Genomic DNA, 23042 nt, shown 5'->3' with positions numbered 1-23042 from the left:
GGTCTAAGAGCCTTCTAAAGGCAACTAGCTCAGTGCAAAGACAGGTCTGCTGCTTTTCCTGCACTTTCATTGTGGAAGAAACTTTTTTAGACAGCAGGATAATTTATTTTTAAAAAAAGATATCTGTCGATTAAACAGTACCTCCCACAAACAGAACTTGATCAGAGAAATCTGCTCAGAGGCTCAATCAATACATTTCAGCAGTAATAACTTAAGTGTCAAACACTTCACTCTCCCATTCTCCAGCTCCCCTCCCACCCAAACAAGTCACACCTCTACCTTACTATTTTGATAAACTTCTACACTTAAAAAGGTGAGTTAAATCTTTCCACTTGCCAAGACCAGCACTCAGTGTTTCCTTTTCAACAACAGTCATTAAAAGGTCACTGCCAGGTACTTTAGACCCAAAAAACAGGTTTTGTAAAAGTTCTAGGGCATAAAAGATCTACCAACAGAAATGACTTTTTTTGTAATCAATGGGAAAGGTTTGGATTGTCCCTTCAAAATTTGCAACCCAAACTATGGGCTGGTTCAGGAGAACCAGAAAGTGAAGCAACAGTCTCTCTATGCTCCATGCTAGACAAAGTGCAAATAGTAAACACGTGTGAAGAGTTAGATTTTTGAAATTCAGTGATCCAAGGTGTTAACAGGGAGCGAAATCGGTTTCTAAAATAGGTTTCTTATCCTGACAGCGTCCCTTCAACTGTCCAGAAAGCTGCCTTAAGGGTTAGTAATTGCATCAGTTGTAGCTGGGGAAAAGGGAAACCTGACTAAAGGTCCTGACAGGTTAGTGCTGGAATTCTAATAAAATGTATTTAAATGTATAACTTTACACAGTAACATTGTTCACGGGGTTTCTTAACCAGGCTTTTCTTTTTAACCAAAAACATTTTCCTTTAAAAATAGGAGCAAGTTTAGCGCTCATGAAAGTGAGACAAACTGCAGTGGCTTGGACCGCACGAGGCAGACAGGTGCTGTGCAGGAATTCCCACACAAAACCCCCTCCATGCACTTCCACCCTGACTGGCAACAGCCCCTGCTACGTCAGCCTAGGCCTTCCAGCACTGACCTCCAAACTGTGGTCACTGGGAGAGGAAGAAATAGAGCCTAAGCTTAGACCCACAAAACTCACCCTTGTCACTAGAGACTGGATTCAAACTCTGCCCATCAGAAGTGAAACAGTGAGTGCCTGGACTTGCATCACAGCTACAGAACAAGGTCGGGGGGAGAGAAAGCGTTTGCAGGTAGTCAGGTCTTGTGTAACCCCAGACATTAAAGAAAACACACTAATGTTTAAAGAGAAGCCAGGTTAGGGATGCCTTTTCTTCCAGGAGATTTACAGGGCTGAATCCTGCTCTTAGATACAGAAGAGTAGGAGCACATTTGAGAAAGCCAAAACCACAGTTATGCTCACTCCTCTACCCAGGAGCAGAATCAGGACCACTCACTTCTGGGGACAAAGGCCTAATGAGTTATTTTACTTCAACGGAAAAAGTTTGGATTTCCCCTGCAAAATGTATCTAAGACCCTAATGAGGGTTTTACAGTTATGTTAAAAAAATAAGGCCAGATCTGAATTTAAGCAGTGTTCCAGAGTCTTACCCCTGCCCTTCTAGAGGGTAGAAGAGATCCCACTTTCCTTGGAGGGTCTTGAGGACCCGCCTGTGCTAAAGGATGTCAGCATCCATGATCCACAGGACAAGCGGAGGAAGTGAGTCCCAGAGAGCAAAGTGGAGGCATCTGTTTCTGCAGTCTGGCAGCAGGAGGGGTTTAGACCTTCTCACACGGTGGCAGCAGCGGGTGGAGCAGAGAGACGCTCCTGACAGCTGGGGCCCAGCTGAAGTACAGCTGACAGTTTTGGAAACGGAACATCCTGCAGCTCACTTCTCCTAGAGGGATTGTTTTCCCATGCTCCCCGCTATCCCCATCGCTCCAACATAGCCCTGTCTGAATGCGCGGCACAGTCCTCCAGAAGCACCCACCCACCCACATCCCTGCTAGATCAGTGCCAGAGGGCCAAATCTGGCTTATATGGAGTCCTAAAATGCAGCCCTGTCCTCCAGTTTCTACAGGATGAGGATAAAGCCGATCATCTGGTGAACTCGGTTCCTATTCACTGTCAAGAGCACTCCATGTATGCCCAGAGATCAGCTGTTCTTTCTAGCTGGGAGAATATTGGGTTCAACAAGAAGGATTTGACATTGTAACCAAACTCGGGGCAAGCCTCTGGCTCCTGGAAAGTGCCAGCGTGGCTCTGGTAGCCTGGCTCCATTCTCCCTCAGAACAACACACCCCTTTAACTGCGCAACATGCAACTGCACTGTTCCATCCAGGCAAAAATATTAAAATCGTCCAGACTTCTCTTTGCTCGGGTAGGTTCTCTTTAAACCCCTCTCCCATACCCCACTTTTAAATCCAGCCCTGTTGGAGTCTCCAGCGTCATCCCATCCTTCGGCCTAGTAGGGAGAGTACCACGGCGATAACCTGCCACGACCCCTAGACAAGAACAAAAGCAGTATCAGCAAGCACAGGCCGGCTCAGGCAATGGTCTTAGGTCAGCGATTTAGTCAGTTACTGAATCAAAACTGTCTGCTCTTCAGTGTGGGAGAGACTGGCCATTCGAGATGGCCCGGCTGCCCTAGGCCTCGCACAGATGAACGAGCAGCATTCCTGGTCCTCAGTACAGCCCAGAGACAGCTCTTATCTCCTTGCTCCCAAGCGGCTTCAGCTCACAGCGTAATAGCCTGTTCCACCCGGTGATGGCACCTAGGGTGACCAGATGTCCTGATTTTATAGGGACAGTCCTGATTTTGGGGTCTTTTTCTTATATAGGCTCCTATTACCCCCCACCCCCTGTCCTGATTTTTCACATTTGCTGTCTGGTCACCCTAATGGCACCACAGGAGACTGACTCGTTCAATTGCTGGTCTCATCAGCGGGGCATATGGGCCTTGATAGGCTCAACTTCCATTTTCGAGGCAGTGGTGAGTGGCCCTGAAGGGAGCCCCCATCCACTCTTGGGCTGGGCTGGAAGGATGCTGGAGTGAGCGGAATGTACTAATCAACTCCAAACTGCAGGGCGCAGGCCTGCCCACAGAGCCATTGCCTAGCACCCCGTGTCTTCAGAGTGCCGTGCAAGCATTTCGTTAGCACAACCCCGCCAGGAGATCGAGGCACAGACGGGGAGGTGCCCTGCCAGGTCAGGGGCAGATCTGGGAGTAGAACCCCGGAGTAGCCAATTCCTAGGGCTGCGCTCAACTAGACCACGCTGCCTGCTTTCACGGACAGCGTGGCAGGGTCAAGAGGAATTCCCTCCGCCACGGGAATAAACCCGGCTCTCCCCAGGGAGCCCATAAAGCAGAACAAGCAGTATCTAGCAATGGGGGCACTTTACTGCTGAAGCAGGAAGCCCAGGCATGGGCTGGAGAATTGATCCCAGTGCTCATCTCAGTGTGCCTCGAAGCCAGCCACGCTTGGGTCACCGAGGTGGAAGGACATTCACAGGTACTGCGCGCCCTGGGCATCCGTCTCCCACAAGAGTCACTGCTCATTTCTGTCCCTTTCAATTGCAGGAGAGCTGCCGCCCGCAGGCCCTGCCAGGGAGCCCACGTTCACATCTGCGCACGGCTCCCAGCCTCCTGCTTGCCATGCGGACACCCGGGTGATGATAACAGCATGTGACTGCCCGTGGGACCAGGAGAGGAATATGCTTCTAGTGCAGGCTTCTCTCTGAAGTAACAGCCTCAAGCCCTTAGGAGACAATTCCTGCAGGACCCCCCCCCCCAATCTCTGACCCCACGGGGAACACTACTCTGGTTTTACTGGGGGGAGACGGAAGTATCAAGGCTCGTGTTGATTAACCCCCTGCTCCCCTTGCCCCTAGCAAGTCCTGTCTGTATTCTTGCACACCCCTGCCTCCTCTTCGAAGCGGGGCAGCTTACATGGACTGACACTTGGGGCGACGTCGAAGTCCGAGTGGAAACCCACACGAACCAAGGAAAGGGATTCCTGCAGAACAAACACGGGCAGCCGCCAGCTCATTAAACAAAGAGTTCATTACAATAGAGAGGCAGCCTGGGCGAAGAGAGTAAGCATGGTGCTGCGGCCTGATTCAATGGCCTTGGTTCTGCTAGACCTTCCTCTCCCAAGTTTTCCCACCGAGGGGAGCACTTGCGTAGCTGGCCTCGTTTTCATTCCTAGGTCACCTAGCTCTGTTCCGAGCAGGGCCAGGCAAGCCGCCTGGAGACTGAAGCGCCAGCAGCCAGTCTACAGTAGTGCTCACGCTGTTCGTAGTACTGCAGGTAGCCATGGAGGAAAGCTCACAGAAGAGTCTAGTGCAGACACAGGGAGTGTGCAGCTTTGGGGCAGGTGTACACCTTGGTTTGCTCCTTTTGGAAAACAGGGATAAATACTCCCCCCTTCCATTCCCCGTTCCCTGGCAGGTGGAGGGGCTTTGCTGGTGTTTAGCCATGGAAAGGGCTAGGTGAGTGCTTTGTGATACTCCCAGCAGCTGGTCGGATAGGGACAGCCTATGCTTGGGACACCTAGTGACCAGGGAAAATGCCCCTCTCGTGCCAATTGCAAAGCTGATTTGCTAGCACAGCAACAGGCCTGGAGACATCCCGCACCAAACCCCTGCCAGGCAGGAGAGCGCATGGGATTCTCCATTCTACCACTGACCTCCTGTCAGCAGGGAACGTCACCGCTCACCTGTACACTCTCCCTCGAGGTCTTGCTCTCAGCGCTCCGTAGATGTTCGCCCTTTGCGACAGGGCCCCCCTGCTTGGAAAACGGCCCCTCGAGCCCCCGCGGTCAGTTGTGCTGATACCTGGCATGTTGGTCCTCTTGGGCAGCACCTGCGACAAGTCAAAGATCAAGGAGTGGCCAGGACCCTGGTTAGGGTGGTGAAGCACTGGAATGGGTTACTTAGGGAGGTGGTGGAATCCCTGGCTGGGATGATTTAGTTCAGATTAGGTCCTGTTTTGAGCAGGGGGTTGGACTAGATGACCTCCTGAGGTCCCTTCCAACCCTGATATTCTATGATTCTATGACCCCTGCCCCAACACTTCCCTCACAAACGGCACGTCTCCCACTCGAATCAGAGACAGCATCTTGGTGAACCAACTGCAGCAGCCTCCCAGCCAGGAGGGAGCAGGGTTTGAAGGTGACCACAAGTGCTACATTTCCCAGGCTATAGACAGTGGCACCGAAGGGCCCTCCCTGAGTGGAGCTGGCCCCTCGTCCCCAGAGGGCAAGGCCTATCGCCAGGCAGGGGGCAGCGTCTCTAAGGAGGGAGGCAAGAGGCAAAACCGATGAAACCCACAGCAAAGAAGCTGGAGCCAGGCAGGAGCAGCTCAGACCCTGACTGAGGCCTGCACCCTGGGAGACCTGGAGGCGTAGACTCAGCACTGGGAGGCCTCCTTTTTCAGCACCCAGAGGCACCCAAACCAAGTACAAACAGCTGCAGCCCAATGACGTATCGCTAGCCCAGTCTGTGGTCCGGGTGCAGACTCCCAGGAAGCAAAGTGCGTTCGTCAGGAAGGCGAATCCCTCCCTAGGTTCATGGCACTAGTCACTCCTGCCTCGCACCCCTATTGGGCCCGGTGTCCTTACCTTGATGACCCGGCCTCTGAACATGCTCTCATCCAGCTCCACCGCTGCCTTCACAGAGCTCTTGTCCTCAAACTCAATGTATGCATACCTGGGAAGGGAAAGGAAGACAGCGTCCCCTTTGCACTGCAGCATCTGCTCGGGGAGGTCACAACACGGGAACCTGCACAGGTGGCCAGGTAACATCGCAGTCCGCTGCTCAGCACGGGGAGTCTGTCCTGCCACTCTAAGGGCCTTTCCTTCAGATAACTGACTAGGCACCGCTCCAGACAGCGCTGAGAGAGTGGAGGGTACCAGATCACACCATGGCTGGCACTGGAGCTATACCTACTGCCATCACTTCAAATTATTCAGTCGTGCAATCAACCATTAAACAATTTTTAGAGCACGACGGTTGCCAACACTCTTTCCCTGGGCTGCGATCTCTCTCACCACCTGGTAAGCCACGCTCTAGACAGCCCACCTAGGCAGCATAGAGCCCCTGCACCAATCTGAAACCGAGCTCGCACCCTGCATTCAAGTGCAGCTCTCACTACACAGATGCTATTGAGTTCAGATTGCGACGGAGACTGGCCCAGTGGTTAGAGCTAGGAAAAGCACCTGGGGCTACGCTTCCCAGGGGATTTTGAATCAAGGAAAATTCTCCAGCTTCAATGACCAGGCAAGTCATGCGATAGCTCTGAATCCCTGGCAGACTTAGGCTCTGATACTGCAATTGATGGCACTTGACTGGACTGCTGGGCCTGCACAGAGCCCCACTGCAGTCAATGGGGGATCTGCACGGGCAGTGAATCCCACCCACACGCTCCCAGTGCAGGACTAGCGCCTTCACTTGCTGCCTGTCCAGGGCAGAGGCCAACTCTATGGGTGTCCCACAGCACCGAGCATGTTGTCAGCACATTCAGAATAAATCCCGACTCTCTAGAACGCAGGGAGACAGCCAGCCCATGACTCCGCTATGCGAGAGGAGAGAAGCAGCACACCTCTGTTTTAATGTAGAGCCGTGAGCCGTGCTGACACTAATAATTAAATCAGCGAAGTATCGAAAGTTCAGACACAGTCTCCCCAGCGCCTTTCATCCCAGCTTGTGCCAGATGGAAGGAGCACATCAGCAGCGACAGAAATGATATTGACAGGTTTCCAGACCGGGTAAGAGGAAGGAGTAAAGCACTAGGCTTCGGACTTAGCCTCCAAAGCCAGACATGCCCGGTCTGCAGAAGCGCTCTCTGCACCCAAGGTGGGCCGCAATAGAGGAAGAGGACAATGAAAGAAACCTTAAACCCCAACCCAAAGCCATGCTGGTCCTACAGCTGGTTTCCCTGCAGATGCTGGAAGTCAGAGAGAGCCGAGGTTTCTGCAGAGATCTGATGATCCCAGCATAAGACAGGAGAAGAAATAGGAATGGCCGCCTCCCTAGTTAATGGGGCTCTGGGAAAGGAATTTCTAGAGCAAGGATATGAGGATCCCACGTCATGTTCTCAGAACATATTCCCCACCCCACCCCAAACTGCTACAACCCAAGTGTCCCTAGAGCACAGCACTGACCCTTTGGGATGTCCGGAGAATTTATCACAGAGGATGGTCACTCGGTTGATCTGCCCACAGCTATTGAAATGGGACTCCAGCTCTTCTGCTGTTCCACCATAGTCAACCTGCAAAGACATCCCCGTTCCATTCAGATGCTACCAAGGGCTCATGCCCATGCCCTGCCAGCCAGCCCCAGAATATCATTTGCAATGGCTCAGCCTTCCGCCAGCTCAAATTATTCAGAGCTGCAACCAAGCAGTAAACAGTGATAATAAATAATGTTGATTTATGAAGTGCCCCATGCCCAGCTATTATACGGGGACCCTCACCAATGGCACCAGCCAGTGAATTTGCCCCATGTGCAGGGCACATGTTGGAAGCTGGTTCAATGCCCATTCACTGCAGTTGGTAGATTTTAACCCCGTGTCGAGGAGCTCCTGTCTGGAGAACATCAGAACATGAGATCTGCCCCTCGTGCATCTTTGCCTCTGGATTCAGGGCTCTTACAGGGTATGTTATACAGAGCTAGGCGAATGCCACAGACCCCTTCCTGTGAAAGTCTGCGCCAATCAAGAAGCGAATCAGCTCGGGCTGCGTTCAGCAGCTTTTGGCCTCGTCCTCCACAAGGATTCTCAGGAAGACGCTCACTGACACCGGTGACGCTGGCTCGCAAGGCCTCGCATAGACCCATAGCACAGCAGCAGTGCCTGAGCCTCGTGCTGGCCACTCACTGCACCGAGGTGACTCTCGGCCAGAAAGAATCAGACATTCCAGCTGGAAACCTGAATCCAAGCCTTGACCATCCAGTCAGGAACAGAAACAACACCGTGTGGCCTAGCTAGGCCCAAGCAAAGCCACTTGTGTTTTTGAATATCCACAAGTGAGCCCCAGGCCCAGGACTAATGGTGGAAATTATCAAGCAGATAAGTTTGAAATAAGTTCAAGACAGCGGCTCTCACCCATTTCCCTCGTAGGAGGGGATGCTAAGCACATCCAGTAACGTGCGGTTCATCCCGCTCTGCTCCTAGCAGGAGGCTGGGACAGACCGTCTTGGGACACATCCCACCCCCAGCCCATTAGCATAAGGAGCAGCAGCTCTGCTGAGCTTTCTGCCCTGGGAATGTCACCGAAGGGGGGCGGGGGGGGGTCTCATTGTGGTTTTCGACCTGTCCCACTTACATTGCCCACGTAGATGGATCTCTGATCAGCCTCGATTTTCTCCTCTGCTGTCCTAGGAAAGGGAATACCTGCCGAGACAAGGATTCCTTTGAAGGTGCTGCACAGAAAGAGAGCGACAGGGGGGCAGTGGGGTTTCTGGCCAAGTAAGATTGGTGCTGATGGGAGGGAGACCTTGACAGCCCTAGAGACTGAATTACTAGCCCCTCAGCCCTTCAGAGCAAGAGGTCTCCTCAAAGGTGAAAGACAAGGTGACATTCTTCCTCCGCACACCATCCCTGCCACTTCTGCCCTGAGCACCCCCAATCCCCAAATCTGCCAACGCGCTTAAGTCCCCATCCAAAGCCCACCTCCCCTCGTTCCACTCCAGGGCCTCTCCAGTTACTGCAAACCACGCAATGGGCGTTACAAACTAGGCTGAGGCCACCAAACTCATTTCACGTGTGACAGGCGTATCTGAACCACGATCTCCAGAGGGGAGAGCTGAGTGGGTTGATGCCCGGCTAGGTGCAAGCCTTTGTTGAGGGAACCAGTCCTGCAGCCCTCTGTGTTTATTCTCTTCCTCATTTGGGGTCTGTCCCCCTTTGGGAAGGGGGAGTGTTACCCCAAACATGCCACATTGTGTCCTTCGAGCATGTCATCACCAGAGAGGCACTAAGGCCCCTGCAGGAGGTGGGGGGTATTTTACAAGGACCTGCCAGACAGACTCAGACCTGTAACCCATCTAGCCTGCCTCTTGGAGTGGCCTGAGCGTCAGAGAAAGGCACTAGACCCACCACAATGAAACAGCCAGCCCTGAGGGAAGGATCTCCCGAGCCCCAGGGGCTGGTTCGTGCCCCTAGAGCTGATCTAGCATAGCAGGAATGGCCGGATAATAGAGCTTTGACCCTGGAAAGCTCCAGGTGCTTGTGCCAAGCCAGCAGCTCTGGCACCAACGGCACCTTCGAAGAGCTCCGCACTCACTCCCTAAGCCTCAGCACCCCAGGGACGAAAGCTGTATCCATCACTGACCGAGGTTAAGTGACTTGCCCAAGGCCAGGCTCAGGGCAGAATCAGTTGCAGAACTGGGGACAGAACCCATAAGCCCTCACTCTGAAACCCATGCTCAGTGTCCTAAGCCATGCGTAGGGGGTCCTCCATCCACTCTCACACAGCAGAGATCCCCCATTCTCCCACTGCCTCCCTGCCAATGGCACCTTTGGAGGCAGACTAGGCCAGGGAGCCTTTGACACGGTCACTATCCACCCCTCTGGCTAATGGGGATATGGCACTGGCTGTCCCTTGAGGCCTCAAACACGGCAGCATTTGGCCCTGCGGTAGGAAATCCTGTCCCATGCGCCTCCCAGGTTCAGCTAAACCCTCAGCTTAACACCCCTCGGGAGCCAACCCCTCCCGGGGGAGCTGCAGCTCCGTACCTGCCTGCGATCTCAGGATGAGGTGGTTCTTGGCCTCAGCCTGCAGCTCCTTGAGCCTCTCGTCCTCCTCCTCCATCTCACGGACTTTGGCCTTGATGGCTTCCAGTTCCTGAGCACCAAACCCAAGAGGCCGAGCACGTGAGAACCCAGTGCAGAGAGGGGCAACTCTGCAAGAGGAGACCCCAGGGCCAAGTCCCGTTTCCTCCCACCCGGCGTCTGTCTTGTCTGCTCAGCGTCAGCTCTACAGGGCAGGGCCTGTCTCATGACAGGTCTCTGCAGAGCCTCTAGTCAACTGGGGTTAGCTGCGCAAGTTCGACCCCTGGCTGCCCCACAGACTTCAACCGGAGCGGCTTACCCCAGTTCAAGCAGAGTTGCCGTGTCTTCCCTGCGATTAGCTAACGGTGATTAGCTAACCCGAGTGAAACACACGCAGCGAAGAGTGGCCTGCCTTGGGAGCTTGGGTAAGTCAGTGACAGAGCCAGGACCAGAACCCAGGTGTCCCAAGTCCTCCCTTGCCCAGTGTCCCATCCACTAGCCCATGCTTTTGCATGGATGAAATTAGTGCCACCAAATCACATTCCGCCAACCAATGAATCACACGGCTCCCGAGCCTCGAGGGAAAGACATAGCAGAACTGCACCCCGCATCACCACTGTAAAACGGGGGTGGGGGGGGGAGAGAATCTCCCCTCTTGCCCCAGGGCAGGTCCCCAGCAGGGCCAGTGCTACCATTAAGGCAAACTAGGCGGTTGCTTAGGGCGCCAAGATTTGGGGGCACCAAAAAGCGGTGCCCCCAATTTTTTTTTTACAGCGTTCCTAGGCTGGGCTGCCGGCGGCGCGCTGACACGTGCGGCTCAGACTCCCTCTCCCAGCGCAACGGCTGCTCCACTTCTCCCGCTTCCCAGGCTTGTGGTGCCAATCAGCTGTTTGGCACCACAAGCCTGGGAGGGGAGGAGAATTAGAGTGGGGGCGGTGTGCTCGGGGAGGAGGCGGAGCAGAGGTGAGCTGGGGTGGGGAGCTGCCACTCGGCTCCTCGGGGGAGGTGCCTCAGGGCGGAGGGGGGGGGGGAGGGCGCAAGGTGGAAGTTTCGCGTAGGGCGCAAAACTTCCTTGCACTGGCCCTGGTCCCCAGAAAGACAAACGTCAGGGGTTGTAGCTCAGCGCTCTAGACACGCACTCACCGGGTCCAGCACACCCAGCTCCTCTGCACTGTCCCCCTCCAGCGGGCTCAGGTCTGAGTCTTCATCCGCAGCCTTTTGCCGAGCTGCCATCTCCGCCACGTCCCAGGAGGAATCCACCCTTGCCAGGGACGGTGGTGGGTCCTGCCACCAGGCCCCGGAGGGGTCCAGAAAGAGGGGGCTTTATGGGAACCGTGGCAGAAACAAAGAGAGGTTTCAAGTGACATTTGAGCAGTTAGAGACGCTGGGTTCCGCTGAGATGCTGAAGCACTTTCCATGTTTTCACCCAGGCTCCCCCACCAGACATATTCACAAAGCCCCCTCGCTATCCTCCTTCAAATCCCTACTCTGCCACGAGCCTGAAAAAAACGTGGCCATGGTGTGCCGAGAGCACAGCCCCTCATGCTGATTAGCACGGTCGTTGTTTCCTTGCGCTCCCCCTGTTATGTCTCTACTCTTATATGGAGACTGTCAGCTCTTTGTACAGCCCCTGGCACACCGGGGGCCTGGTCTATGACCCAGGCTCTTAGGTACGACTAATAATCTTGTAACTTCATTGGGCGTCTTGCCTAAAGCCCCAGCTCCTGGAGTCAGGAGGGAGGGTTACAGGAAAACTGAAGTTTACATTTTTTTAAGTCTCCAGCCTCCTGGCTGGTGGGAAAAGCTGGACAATGGGAGCTGTGGAGAGCCAGAAGGCAAAGAAAGAGAACCCAACACGGATTATTTTTTAAAATCTCATGAGCGTCTCATGACACCCAGCTCCTGAGTTCTGAGCACGTGGGACTAGATATGCTGCAGCAACTTGTACGTACGACGGCTCTGAACGGGATAGGAGCCATGTATTTTCCAGGCAAGACCAGTAGCAGCCATTCCTGTGCCCCCAAGCAGAGACAGGGCAGCCTTGGCTTTTTGGAAGGCTTTAGAGTCACCATTTGGGGAAAACCGTCCCCCACCCAGCCCAGCCCAGCCCCCCCTAAAGCCACAGCCCTTTGCGTTGCCAGAGCACAGCCCTGACCTTAGAACTAGGCAAGCGGATAATTCCACCTGTGCCCAGGGCAAACCAGTCCAATGCCACCAGCACTGGAGGAACAGAAAGCAACAGGCAGATCTGGGGGACACCCCATTCCTGCAGCAGGGGGACCCCGCTCCACTCTTTACCTTGCTTGGAAGCCAAACATTTCGAGCACTCCCCTTCTCACAAACAAATCAACCCACTCTAGGGAACTTGGAGGCCAGGAGGAAACTGCACCTGGGGCAGCCCCTGCCAGCTCTCCATTTGATACATCAGCAGCCAATCGCAGGGGCGGAGGGGTCACAGCCCAGCTGGTGTGAGCACCAGAGCTCCCTGCTGGGGCGGTCAGACCAGCGCATAGGTTCTCTCTGCTGGGGGAGAGGGTTTGGCAGTACAGCTCCTTTAGCTCCTTGGGTAGCAGCTTCTGTGCTTCAAAGCAGCAGGTGGGGGGTTCTAGACCCCCTAGTGACTAGCTAGCTGATCACACTAGTGTCCTACTCTACCTTGTGATGGGGGTCACCTCTCACCTTACAGCTCCTGTTCCCCTCTGAGCTGCTTGCAGGTAATGTCACTGCTCCTTCCCCCTTTAAGGGTGCACTGAGGCATCTCTGCCCAGGATTTTTTTTGGAATGGGCGGCTTAGGTGGTGGAGGGAACTAAATATTACCTCTCCCCAGGAGTCTCCCTTTGAATCCAGACGGGCTCGCACCGAGCTGTGCATGGCCCCCTAGACTGCAGTGAGGGTCCCTGCCAGCTGGAGTTGCCGGGCATTGGCAGAGCTATGTGTACGTGTCTGGGATGTCCTTTGTTTGGGGCCCCAATCCAGGAAAGCAGGTGTCGACTTCAAGCATCTGAGTAGCCCCATTGGGCTAAATGGGATTACTCCCCTGGTGAAAGTTAAGCAGGTGCTGTAGTGCACGGCTGGAGCAGGGCCTTGGACTCTGCTCTCTCAGCCCCCGCAGCCAATGCTGCTCTGGTAAGAAGCCTTTCAGCCCAGTATTTCCCAGCCAGTCACCAGGGCATCCGCCCCCCGTGTTTGACACCAGTGCACGGCTCTGGGCCGTGCACAGAACATTGCAGGCCCTGAAATGAAGCGAACCCCCAGTAGTTTTCGTACACAGACATTTAGTTTCCGTGGCATTGCGAAGCTCCCCTCAACTCTCAACACTGGGGAGAGGGGGGCAGGAGAGCAATGGGCGGGGGCAGGTCAGGACTGAGATGCATTGAGTGAGGCTGCTGCGGTTCACCCCAGAGGTGGCTGCACCTCCATGGTGGAGGAACCAGCCTACTATACACAGGGCTTGATTCACCTGAAGCCAAAGTAATGAGGACGGTGGGTCCCAGCAGTGGCAAGCCCCCTGGCAGGGGGCAGAGCAGTGCAAGGTGTCTGTCTGCCCTGCTCCAGCCAGTGAGCCCAGCTCCACAGTGCGTAATGCTGGTTGAGCTGGGGGCATTGACGTGTGTGTGTGTGTGTGCGAGCGCGCGTGCTGGTTCACTACCTCCCTAACACCCTCTCAGAGTCAGTTATAAATTAACGCAGCCCTTCCTCAGGGGAACCAACATGGCCTGGCCTGTCCAGGCGTGAATCCCTCTTCCCTGAAATGGGCCCACTTCCTGCACCCTTTCCCCTTCCCAGCCCCTTGCTCCTCCTCCCGTGTGCTGTTGCCCAGCCCTCCGCTGGTGGCTCTTGTTTCCTTTCCTCCCTCCTTGTTTCCAGATGTTTTTATCTGCTGCAGCAGCTGGCAACAAGGAGATCCAGAGGCGGTGCCAGCAACATCTGACTGTCGGGCTCTCTGGGGACCCACCAGCAAGTGCCCCAGGGGGCGCAGTTTGAGAACGGGCTTCCATGGGAGTTTGTCCCGTACGTGCAAAGCATGGGAATGCACGGTTGGGGGGGTAGGGACCGCATTGAAATATGCCTGCTGTTAGGTAGGGATGGCGCAAATCCAGACCCCTTGGGATTTCAGTGGGGGGTTCACACAGCAAGGCCAGGAGCTGCCCCTGCGGTTTGGTTACTGGGCCTGGAAGGGGCCTCCTCTATTTCTGGCTTGGGCGTGGCCAAAGTCTTGTGAGATGGCCACTGTTTCAAACACTGGAAAACTTGCGCGAGGTCAGAGCGAGCGGGTCGGGAGCCAAACCCCCATGCACAGCCCTTTAACCGGAGCCCTGCCTGACCCAACCCCGGACACCCACAAGTGCTCGTCCTCAGCCCAGCTCCGGTGCCGTGGGCCTTGCCCCAGCCTAGTTTCATTTGCAAAGAGCAAAGCTGGAGGCAGGTTACATTAAAAGGGTGGAACTTTATTAAACCTTGTACACAGCACTGCCTGTGCGGCTGAATTGCTTCCCCATGTCCCCTCTGCTGCTGATGTCCCCTCAAAAACAGAGAGTCCCTCCAGGGAATGGTGGCCCTCTGACCCCAGGCCCACTGATCAGGATACAGCCTTCACTGCTGTGAACAGGGGAAGTAGCCTAGCCGTTCTTCATCAAGGTTTTCAAAAGCAACGAGTGATTTTGGGGACCCATCTTGAAACATTTTAAGGGGGCTTGATTGCCAGTGGGTGGGGGATCGTCGCTGCTTGAAAACCAGGCCTCTCACTTTGGGCCCCAGAATCACTGGTCACTTGAAAATTGTGGCCTTCATGCTGGGTACATGGATAGAACCAAAGTCATTCCTCAATTCCCCCCTCCCGGCCTCCTGGTTTGGCCCATCGCTGGGGGAGGAGGCGGGGGCCGAACAGAACACAAATCACAGCAGCGGATACCCCCGGGGTGATATTAAATTGTCTTTATTACACGGATACAGAGTTAAGAACAGACATAACCTGAATCATAATGTTTACATCTTTCACAGGTCAAACATACAGTACAGTTAGAGAAAGCAGGGAACCGCGGGGGAAGGGCAGCATGCCAAAAAAACTCCTATCATGTCGTCATTTCTCTGGAATGGCCACGGAAACCCACAAACAGCAGGGAGCGGGGTGGGGTGCGGGATTTCTGTTTTCTCCCCTCGTTAAACTCTTTTTCCACGCACGCCCACCAGTCTATACAAGCCATGCCTCCCCCACCCCCTTTCATTCAAGTATTGCACAGTTTTACGAGTCAATCGCCTCCCAGCCCCCCCGACGCTGGCACTCCCGTGGGCCTGGCAGGAGCAGGTTACTGGGTTCTGACCGGGCACGTCAGCGGCTTTCGAGACTTTCGGCAGAGTCGCTTCAGAGAGGGGGGAGCGGGAGCAGAACTGAGGGTGGGTCACATCCATCCCTGGGGCTTAGCGGAGTTCCACCCAGGCTGGGCTGAGCAGTTTGGGCTCTCCGGAATTGCTGGCTGGGTCACACCCTGGCTAGGGACAAGGAAATGTGCCGGGAAGGGGGAAATTCTGGGAGCACCTGGTGGTTTTTTTGTTTGTTTGTTTGAGGTGAGGAATCAGAGCAAATTCTCCTGGATTGCTGCGGCAAAGCCGCCTTTCAGAGGCTCAGCCGCCAGATCTGGACGGGATCCCAGAATCTGCCGCTCTGAAGAGGCTTAGCAGAAAGTCTGAGAACCTGGGTTTACTCTGTATTTATTTTCCCTGGGCTGTGTTTACGTCTGTTTTTTTGACACCCCAAGCAGGGGTGTCCTGCTGCTGTTCTCCAAAGCAACTGACAAGCCAAGAGATGGGCTTGTTACAAGAAACAAAAACTCCCTCCGGCTCCCCCAGATCTGCCTTACATAAAACCACCAGCGCAGAGAGATGGGAAGCAGGGTCCCGCCTACCAGGGGGTGGGGATCGCAGCCCAAGAAACTCCTTCGCCTCCCATTCATTGCTGTAACTAGCGTACACATGAGCCCGGCCATCCCCCGCAAAGGCCGCAAAATTGCGTGGGGATGCCCATAAAGAAAAAAGAGGATCGTAAGAAAGCGGAAGAGACCAGAGCACAGTGTGTGTGTGTGTGTGTGTGTGTGTACACGCGTACAGGGAATGTATGGTGAGTTCACATGGGGCAATGGCCAGAAGCAAGACAGCTGCACCAACAGCACTGGCTCTGTTTTGCCCCTACAGAATAGATCACACCCAGGTAATTTCTGCCTGTGTTTGCTGGTAAGCGTGTGACCGGAAGGATGTTGCTGGCAGTCTCAGGGAGACTGACTCGCCTGTGCTATAAATGCCTCCAAGTAGTCTAGGCGTGGGCTGGGGGTATCTAAGCCATGAGACGCAATCAGTTGGCATTCAAGAACCATTGGCGCACATCACAGGTGCACCCTGAGAAGTGCACCCAACACCTGCCTCCCCGGGGAGATGCACCCTTGGCGCTTCGCTGTTCACCCAGCCGTGCCTGTCCCATGCTCCCGTGTCCCGGAGCCTGACTCCCACTAGGAAGATTGTGCCTGGGCAGGACCTGGCTGCCAGACTTTCAGAGAAGAGCAAGACGGATTGGTGGGGGCTGGCAGGACGGCTGGAGGGGAGCTGAGACGAGCTGAGCAATGAGGAAGGATGGAGGGATACAATTCGAGCCCTACTCCACATGTATTTGATGGGGGTGAAGCACCAAGAGCGCGATCATGTTGGATGCAAGAAGAGAGTGTAACTAGCAGCAATGGGATGCTATTAAGAAAGGGAGAATACAGACTCTCCGGAAAACCTGGCAGTGAGACGCGGCAGACCAGGGAACAAAACACCATCACGGAGTTTATTTAAAACAGGACTAAGCAAAGCCCTAGTAAATGTACCATGTGGATCAGTCTTGCCCAGACCCTGGCATGATCTGAACAGATCCTAAGGGAGTTCTTCCAATTCTAACATCTAGGATCACCACTAAACTGCCCGGCTGGAGCAGGGCAGGAGGGAGGTGCTTTGGTTTCAGCTTGGATTTCAATTTGGAAACTTGAGGGATGGGCCCAAGTTAAAGAGCCCCCCATGGAAATGGGTCCACGGTGAGTCATGCGTAAAGCCAAACAAAACCCCCATCTCGCTGTCCCTGTGTCAATAAACGGCTCCCCCCCTCGGGCGCATGCTCTAAACTTTCTGATCCTATGTGCAGCGCAGGGCTGGGCTCCAGCACCGAGAAAGAACCTGGCATCAGGAATGACCTGCCAAACACGCCCACTTCCCTCTGCCCTCTGGGAACGGGAAGGTGACCCGAATGAACACGGCGCCATGCTGGGCCGAGACACACATTGATTGCAAACGACGAGCCAATCCTGCAGAGAACCACATGCCCAGTGACGTCAATGGGATTGGAGGACACATGGTGCCACCCGAGATATCCCGGATCTCAGATGCCTTTGTGCTGAGCTGCCTGGGGTTGTTCTGACCTCACCACTTGTTTAGCCACAAAACCATCCCTCACCCCTGCCTGGGGTTGGGCTCATTCCCTATTTTTCTCCTCACTGCCCCAGGGCCGCTGGAAGGAAAGCAGCAGGCGCCACCCCTCCCTCCCATGCTCCTGCTGCCTCCCAGGCAGAGCTGCCATGTGGGGAGGGTCACCCCGCTTAAATAGCTCCTGGCACGGGCTGCAGGAGGGGCGAAACATTGGCCCTTCCTTTTCTGATCATCTTCAGGGACTTCACAAAAAGATGCCCAAAGAGCCACCACCCAGGAGAGAGAAATCTCCCAATTGCCCCCTATACCCATCCCCACAGGAATACGCACGGGGACAGCGCCTGGGCCCAGGAGAGTCAGCATTCCCTGGATTTTTGGCCTAGGTTAAGTTCCTTTTGCTACACAATCTGGGCCTACACTGTAACCATGAGGCAGGTGGATACGCAGTGGAGCAGGCCAAATTCTGCTCTTAGTGACACCCCTGCAAACCCCATGGAGACAAAGCGCTTGCAGGTAAGTCACTGAGCGCAGAATCTGGCCCACTGCAGGGCGTACACACAACACGCACTACACAATCTAACCATGCTGCTTTGCCCCAGGGATTTAAAACCTGCTGACATGGCCATGGCTGAGGAGGCTATTAACTCTCCCAGCTGGTGTCTGTTCCACTGGGAATAACATTCCCAGGCAATGGGGGGCACTGGCAGAGGAATCAGGGATTAGCAGGACACAGGAGGGTGAGGTGACCCTGCAAAGCCCACACATAAGAAAGCTCTGACTGAGGAGGTTTAGCAAGACCATCTCACAACGAAAGAGCCTGGAACCGCCTGCATCCTCTCGCCCTACCCAGAGGAGCCAGCGAGTGGTTTTCTCTATTGCTGCCGCCTGCTTTTCTTTGTGCCACGAGCGTCACTGTCTGGGAAGCTGCATACTCCTGGTGGTTTTTTGGCCACTGAAATACTCTATTTTAAAGCTTTCCGGTTTGGACTTCCGCAGGAGGCTCCCCTCCCGCTCCCCTCTCCCCTCCCAGGGATTTTGGTTTGAAGGCAAGCTTGTTGAGTTCTTTTTAAATGGGGTTATTTCCTTTCTATACAATTGTCGTCTATGGTTTTTAAGCAAGTTGGAGGTAGAGCGGCAGGGTCCGGATGCTGAGCAGATGTGAGACGGATGGGACAGAGAGGCGGCCGAAATTCAAGCACGAGAGGAGGTTTAGAAAAATAACAAACACTACGAATGGCAGGATGAACCCTGCGGTTAATGACATCTGAAAACTCTTATATATTACCTCTTTTCATGAAATATAAGAAAAATAGACAATATACATATATCACGTGATAAATAAACACAACAATCCTTCTTAGGGCGAGTGATGCATGTCAGAAAACCAGGGTCAGAACCTAACGCTGGATGAATGAGGCTGCGGAAGGAAACAAACAGAAGCTACGAAGTCTCGGGTTTGGCCCATTAAAAGGTCTCTGGCTGGATTCACTGCAAGCTACCGTCAAATGGTTGGTAAACAAACCCCAGCAATAGCTCCAGCCCAGTTAGTTAGGGCTTTGGGACCAGACTCTGCACAGCTTCACCTTGGGCTTCAAGACTCACTACAGGTCCTAGGGAGACCTTCAGCAGAGAGATCAGGTCAGTGGCATTGCTGCTGGGACCGGCCTGCGTCAAACAGCCAGTCAGTTCCAGGGGAGGAAGTTCTGCACTCACAGATATTGACAGGCTGCTTTGTCTCTTACTGGGTCCCTCCTCTCATCCCTCACCGAGGATGTGACCTTCCTCTGGAGAGCAGCAGTTGGGACTTTAGAGGAACTGTCTCTCGGGGTTGCGGGGCTCATGTGGGCTGGTATTTTCCAGAAGATTCTTACTAGCCAGGAATCCAGGCCTGCTTTAGAAAGACCAGGCTGCCATGGGGTTAGAGGAAGTTAAGGAAAGTTTTCCACAGTTCCCCAGGGATGTAATCTTCCAACAGCGTAAGGTGTCCAGATTGTCATGTGAGGACACGGGCGGGGGGGGAGCAAGTGGGGCAATTTGCCCCGGGCCCCACAGGGGCCCCCATGAGAGTTTTTCAGGGCCCCTGGAGCAGGGTCCTTCACTTGCTCCGGGGCCCCCAGAAAACACTCGTGGCGCCCAGGCCCCCGGAGCTTCTTCTGCTTCGGGTCTTCGGCGGCAGTTCGGTGGCGGGGGGTCCTTCCGCTCCGGACCCGCTGCCGAAGTGCCCTGAAGACCCGCGGTGGGGAGTCCTTCTGCCCTGGGACCTGCCACCAAAGCGCCGGGTCTTCGGCAGCGGGGGCCCCCCGCCGCCAAAGACCTCAGGCCCCCTGAATCCTCTGGGCAGCCCTGGGACACGTTACCGTGTAGGCATGGCGGGGGAGAGGAGGGCTACAGAATGGCGGTGCTTCTGGCACTTGTTGGTTCCTGGCCGGGTTCAAATGCTGCCGGGTTTGCTGAGTTCAGGACTGCCAGGTGTTCAAAGCCTGCAAACTTTGGATGTAAGAACTGTGACTTCGTCCTGCTCGAAGCCAACAGCAAAACTCTGGCTGCCTTCCATAGGATGGGATCCACGTCTGGTTCTTAAGATCTGATACCCCCATTGTGGTTGAGAGCTGAGCTAGGGGAGGGGACAGCAAGGCGCAAGGACCGCAGCATCGCACTAACAACTTCCCTCAAACCCTACTTCCTGCCTGGGTCTGTCTCGCTTTGAAATCCTGGAATCCTAGGACAAGCCGGCATCAGCTGCGGAGAACCACGTGGCACCGTCTACAGCCATCCCTCAGAGGCAGTGAAAGTACACATCAAACACAGCCCTCCACACTCTTCTCCAGGACAGCCCGTCCCAGAGCCAAGACAACACAACCAAACGGCGTCAGAGCCACATCCACTGAGAGAAACAGCCACAACCCCAAACCTCTCCATGGGAACACGTCGCACTTCTGAGGAGAGACACGACATGGTCTTTACAACTTCACAGCCACCAGGAGGGAGCTTGAGTGGTGTGCAACTGAACGGGGAGGACTCACATTGGATGCGATGCAGCTAAGAGACCCAGGGCTCACAACTAGAAAAGAAAGGGCAAAGCAGACCCAACCGCAGTGGGACCGAACAATGCCGCCTAGCCCTGCATGTATCCATTGTGCTAAACAAAGGACTCCTTGTTGTTCCAAAACCTGAATCGATGTTCTAAAGAACCACACAGTGCTTCTGAAAACGATACAAACAAGGGCGAGGTTCGGGGGTGGGTTGCAGGGGAGAGGAAAACATCCAAACACGGCCACCTTAGGGTTCTGAGTCAATCGCCCTCAGCCAAACCTCCCTTTGCAATGACTAGTGCCTGAGAACTTTTGATCTGAAATCCCTACTTTTTTAAAAACACACGTGATGGATTTTGCAACTCCGGAAAACTAATCCTTCTACTGAACACGTGGACTTTGCTTTTTTTTAAAACCTATTTCCTAAACTTTACATAGTTCAGTGGTTTATCTTCATTTTTTTTTATTTGGCAAACGTCTCTTCTTTTATTATTATAATTATTATTATTTTTTTGGACCTCTTCAAATACTATATACATTCACATTAACGTACAATATTTGCCCTGACCGTGGCTGGGCAGTCTCCACCTTTCTCCCTTTCTGCAGCCATGTCACTTTCCATATTGCACTCCCGTCCTCTGCGCGTTATACACGATGCAAGAAATGCACAATAATCTACATTGTCTTTTTTTCCTTCTCTAAGAACAAGTGTTTGTTTGTTTCCTTTCTTTCCTCCTAGAAACTGTTGCAAAATCATATGAGGGGACGCGGGGTGGGAAAAGAAAAAGCGAAAGCGAAATAAAATAACCCAATGACAATGTTCATCACAGGACTGGAGAAAACATCTGGAGAACAAGTAGACACAAAAGCAAGGGGGTCTATCTACAGGCAATCGAAAGAGTCTTCAGAAGGGGAAAAACAAAAGGTGTCTTTTTTTTTTTCCTGTGAAAGGTTGAAGGAGTAAGGACGGCAGTCACAAGATACTGGAGCTAGAGGTGGGGTTATGGAGAGCAGAGAGAGGTAGTGGAGGAGTACAAGAAGCAGAAGGTACTGGTGCAATTGCTTTCTGCTCACACTCTGACGAGCAGTGGAGAATCAACGACAGATTGTCACAGTTCTGTTTGAAACGATGCTCTCTCCGGAACACGACCGGGATCTGAAGGTTCTTGTTCATTAGCACGCTCTCCTAGGCAAGTGAAACACGTTTATAATCCACAGAGGGAGGGAGCACACAATGTTGGCTCCCCGTCACACACACACACACACACATACTCACACACACGCACAAAAGTTGTGTATCTTTTTTTGTTTGTTTTTGCTTTATTTTAATAAAATTCTTTAAATCCACAGATGCGCGTCCTTCCTCCTTCAAGGTACGTGTGGATGCTGAGAGTCCAGCGCAAGAACCCACCCCACCCCACCAAAGAATGCAAGGAGTCCAAGAGCGCCGGCTTGCCTTTGGCCAGTCGTCGTGGTTTGGTTGAAAGGGATAAGCGCTGCTCCTTGTTTCACAGAAAACAAACCAAAACCATCAACCAAAAAAGTAAAAATAACCAACAACAGAACCAAAAAAACTTTGGCAGTGGAAAAAAAGTTTGGATTTTTTTGTTTGTTTGTTTTTGGATTTCCTTTGGAGCAGAGGTGAGTCTGGTATGTTCTTGGCTAGCTAGCAAGGTAGTTTACAGGTAAGCTTCCTTTACTTGGTTTTACTTTGTTTTATTTGTTTTTTGGATTTTTTTTTTTTTACTTAAAGCCAAAGAGTTTGACGTTTTTATTTTTATTTTATTTATTTTTTTACAAAAAAAAAAAAGAAAAGAAAAACGAAAAAGAGAAGAAGTTTCTTGCCTTCTAAAATCGAAATCCTTCATCATGCCGTCCCCCGGCCGCACCGGGAGGGAGATTTCACACACACACACGCACATCCCCGAGTCAAGGTGCGTAGAGTTTGTGGACAAATTCCTTGTCCGAAAAGAAGAAAACAAACAAACCGACGCTGACGCCGATAGTAACTCCCCAAATCATAGAAAACCGAAGCGAGAACAGAGAAGATTGGTATTTGCCTTAACTCCACTTAAAGCCCAGTTTGAGGATCCGTGAGGATTACATATGAGAGATCGAGAGGTCATTTGGAGGTCACAGAAGAGTCAGGTAGCTGAGGAATTGCATTGAATGCAGTTAGTTTTTCTTTTGGAGAGAAGCAGTAGCAGCAGTGACGTTCTGTAGGTTTCTCTGTTTCTTTCCCCTCTGTTGGCTGGCCGGTCGGTTGGTTAGCGTGATGCCGTTTCCAGAGGAGCTGGGGTGGCCGGCGTGCCGGAGCGCGACGCAGCAGCCGAGCCGGTTTCGCTGGGGCTGGCGGCCATGGTGGCCACGCTGGTGATGGAGGCGCTGACAGCCACCACATCCGGTTGAGCTGAGCCCACCCCTAAGCCCACCCCGGAGGAAGGGGCTGCGCCGGCGGAGGCCTGGAGGCCCTGCAGAGTCTGCCCACAGACGTGGTGGTGCTTCTCCCAATCCTTGTGCTGGCAGAAGGAGCCGCAGTAGCGGGCCGTGTTGCATCCGCTGCAGGTCTCGCTGGCCTTGCGCCCGCAGTTCCAGCAGCTCTGTACGAGAGGGCGAAAGCAGAGACATCAGCGTCGGGGCGGTGCAGCCTGGAAGAGAGACCCAGCCCCGCTAGACACCCCCTGGGGGATGGAACCGTCCAAAGGATCCCACTGAACACAAGAGACCTCTGTCTTAGGTCTTAGGTTCAGGCCCCCAACGAGTACAGTTTCCCTGGCCGTTTTCAGTCCCTGGGCGG

General features: G+C 53.7%; 2 protein-coding genes across 2 annotated transcripts in view; both read right to left on the bottom strand.

Annotated features, from left to right (window-relative positions):
• Positions 1 to 2455: 2455 nt before the first annotated feature.
• On the bottom strand, positions 2456 to 10996 carry PABPN1L (PABPN1 like, cytoplasmic). The gene is made up of 7 exons (XM_034788785.1): positions 10907 to 10996; positions 9728 to 9836; positions 8316 to 8383; positions 7155 to 7261; positions 5613 to 5700; positions 4710 to 4855; positions 2456 to 2495 (listed from the first exon to the last, which is right to left on the bottom strand). The coding sequence occupies exons 1-7, from the start codon at positions 10994 to 10996 to the stop codon at positions 2456 to 2458; spliced, it is 648 nt and encodes a 215-aa protein (XP_034644676.1).
• A 3688-nt stretch (positions 10997 to 14684) lies between these two features.
• Positions 14685 to 23042, bottom strand: part of CBFA2T3 (CBFA2/RUNX1 partner transcriptional co-repressor 3) — a 114062-nt gene continuing 105704 nt past the window's right edge. The window contains 1 exon segment of the mRNA XM_034788229.1: positions 14685 to 22845. Coding sequence (XP_034644120.1) covers positions 22513 to 22845 — 333 coding nt within the window. The 3' untranslated portion in view covers positions 14685 to 22512.

The sequence above is a fragment of the Trachemys scripta genome, chromosome 13, assembly GCF_013100865.1.
Source record: "Trachemys scripta elegans isolate TJP31775 chromosome 13, CAS_Tse_1.0, whole genome shotgun sequence".
NCBI lineage: Eukaryota > Metazoa > Chordata > Testudines > Emydidae > Trachemys > Trachemys scripta.
Note: the sequence above shows the minus strand (reverse complement) of the source record. Positions and strands in the feature narration are given on the sequence as shown.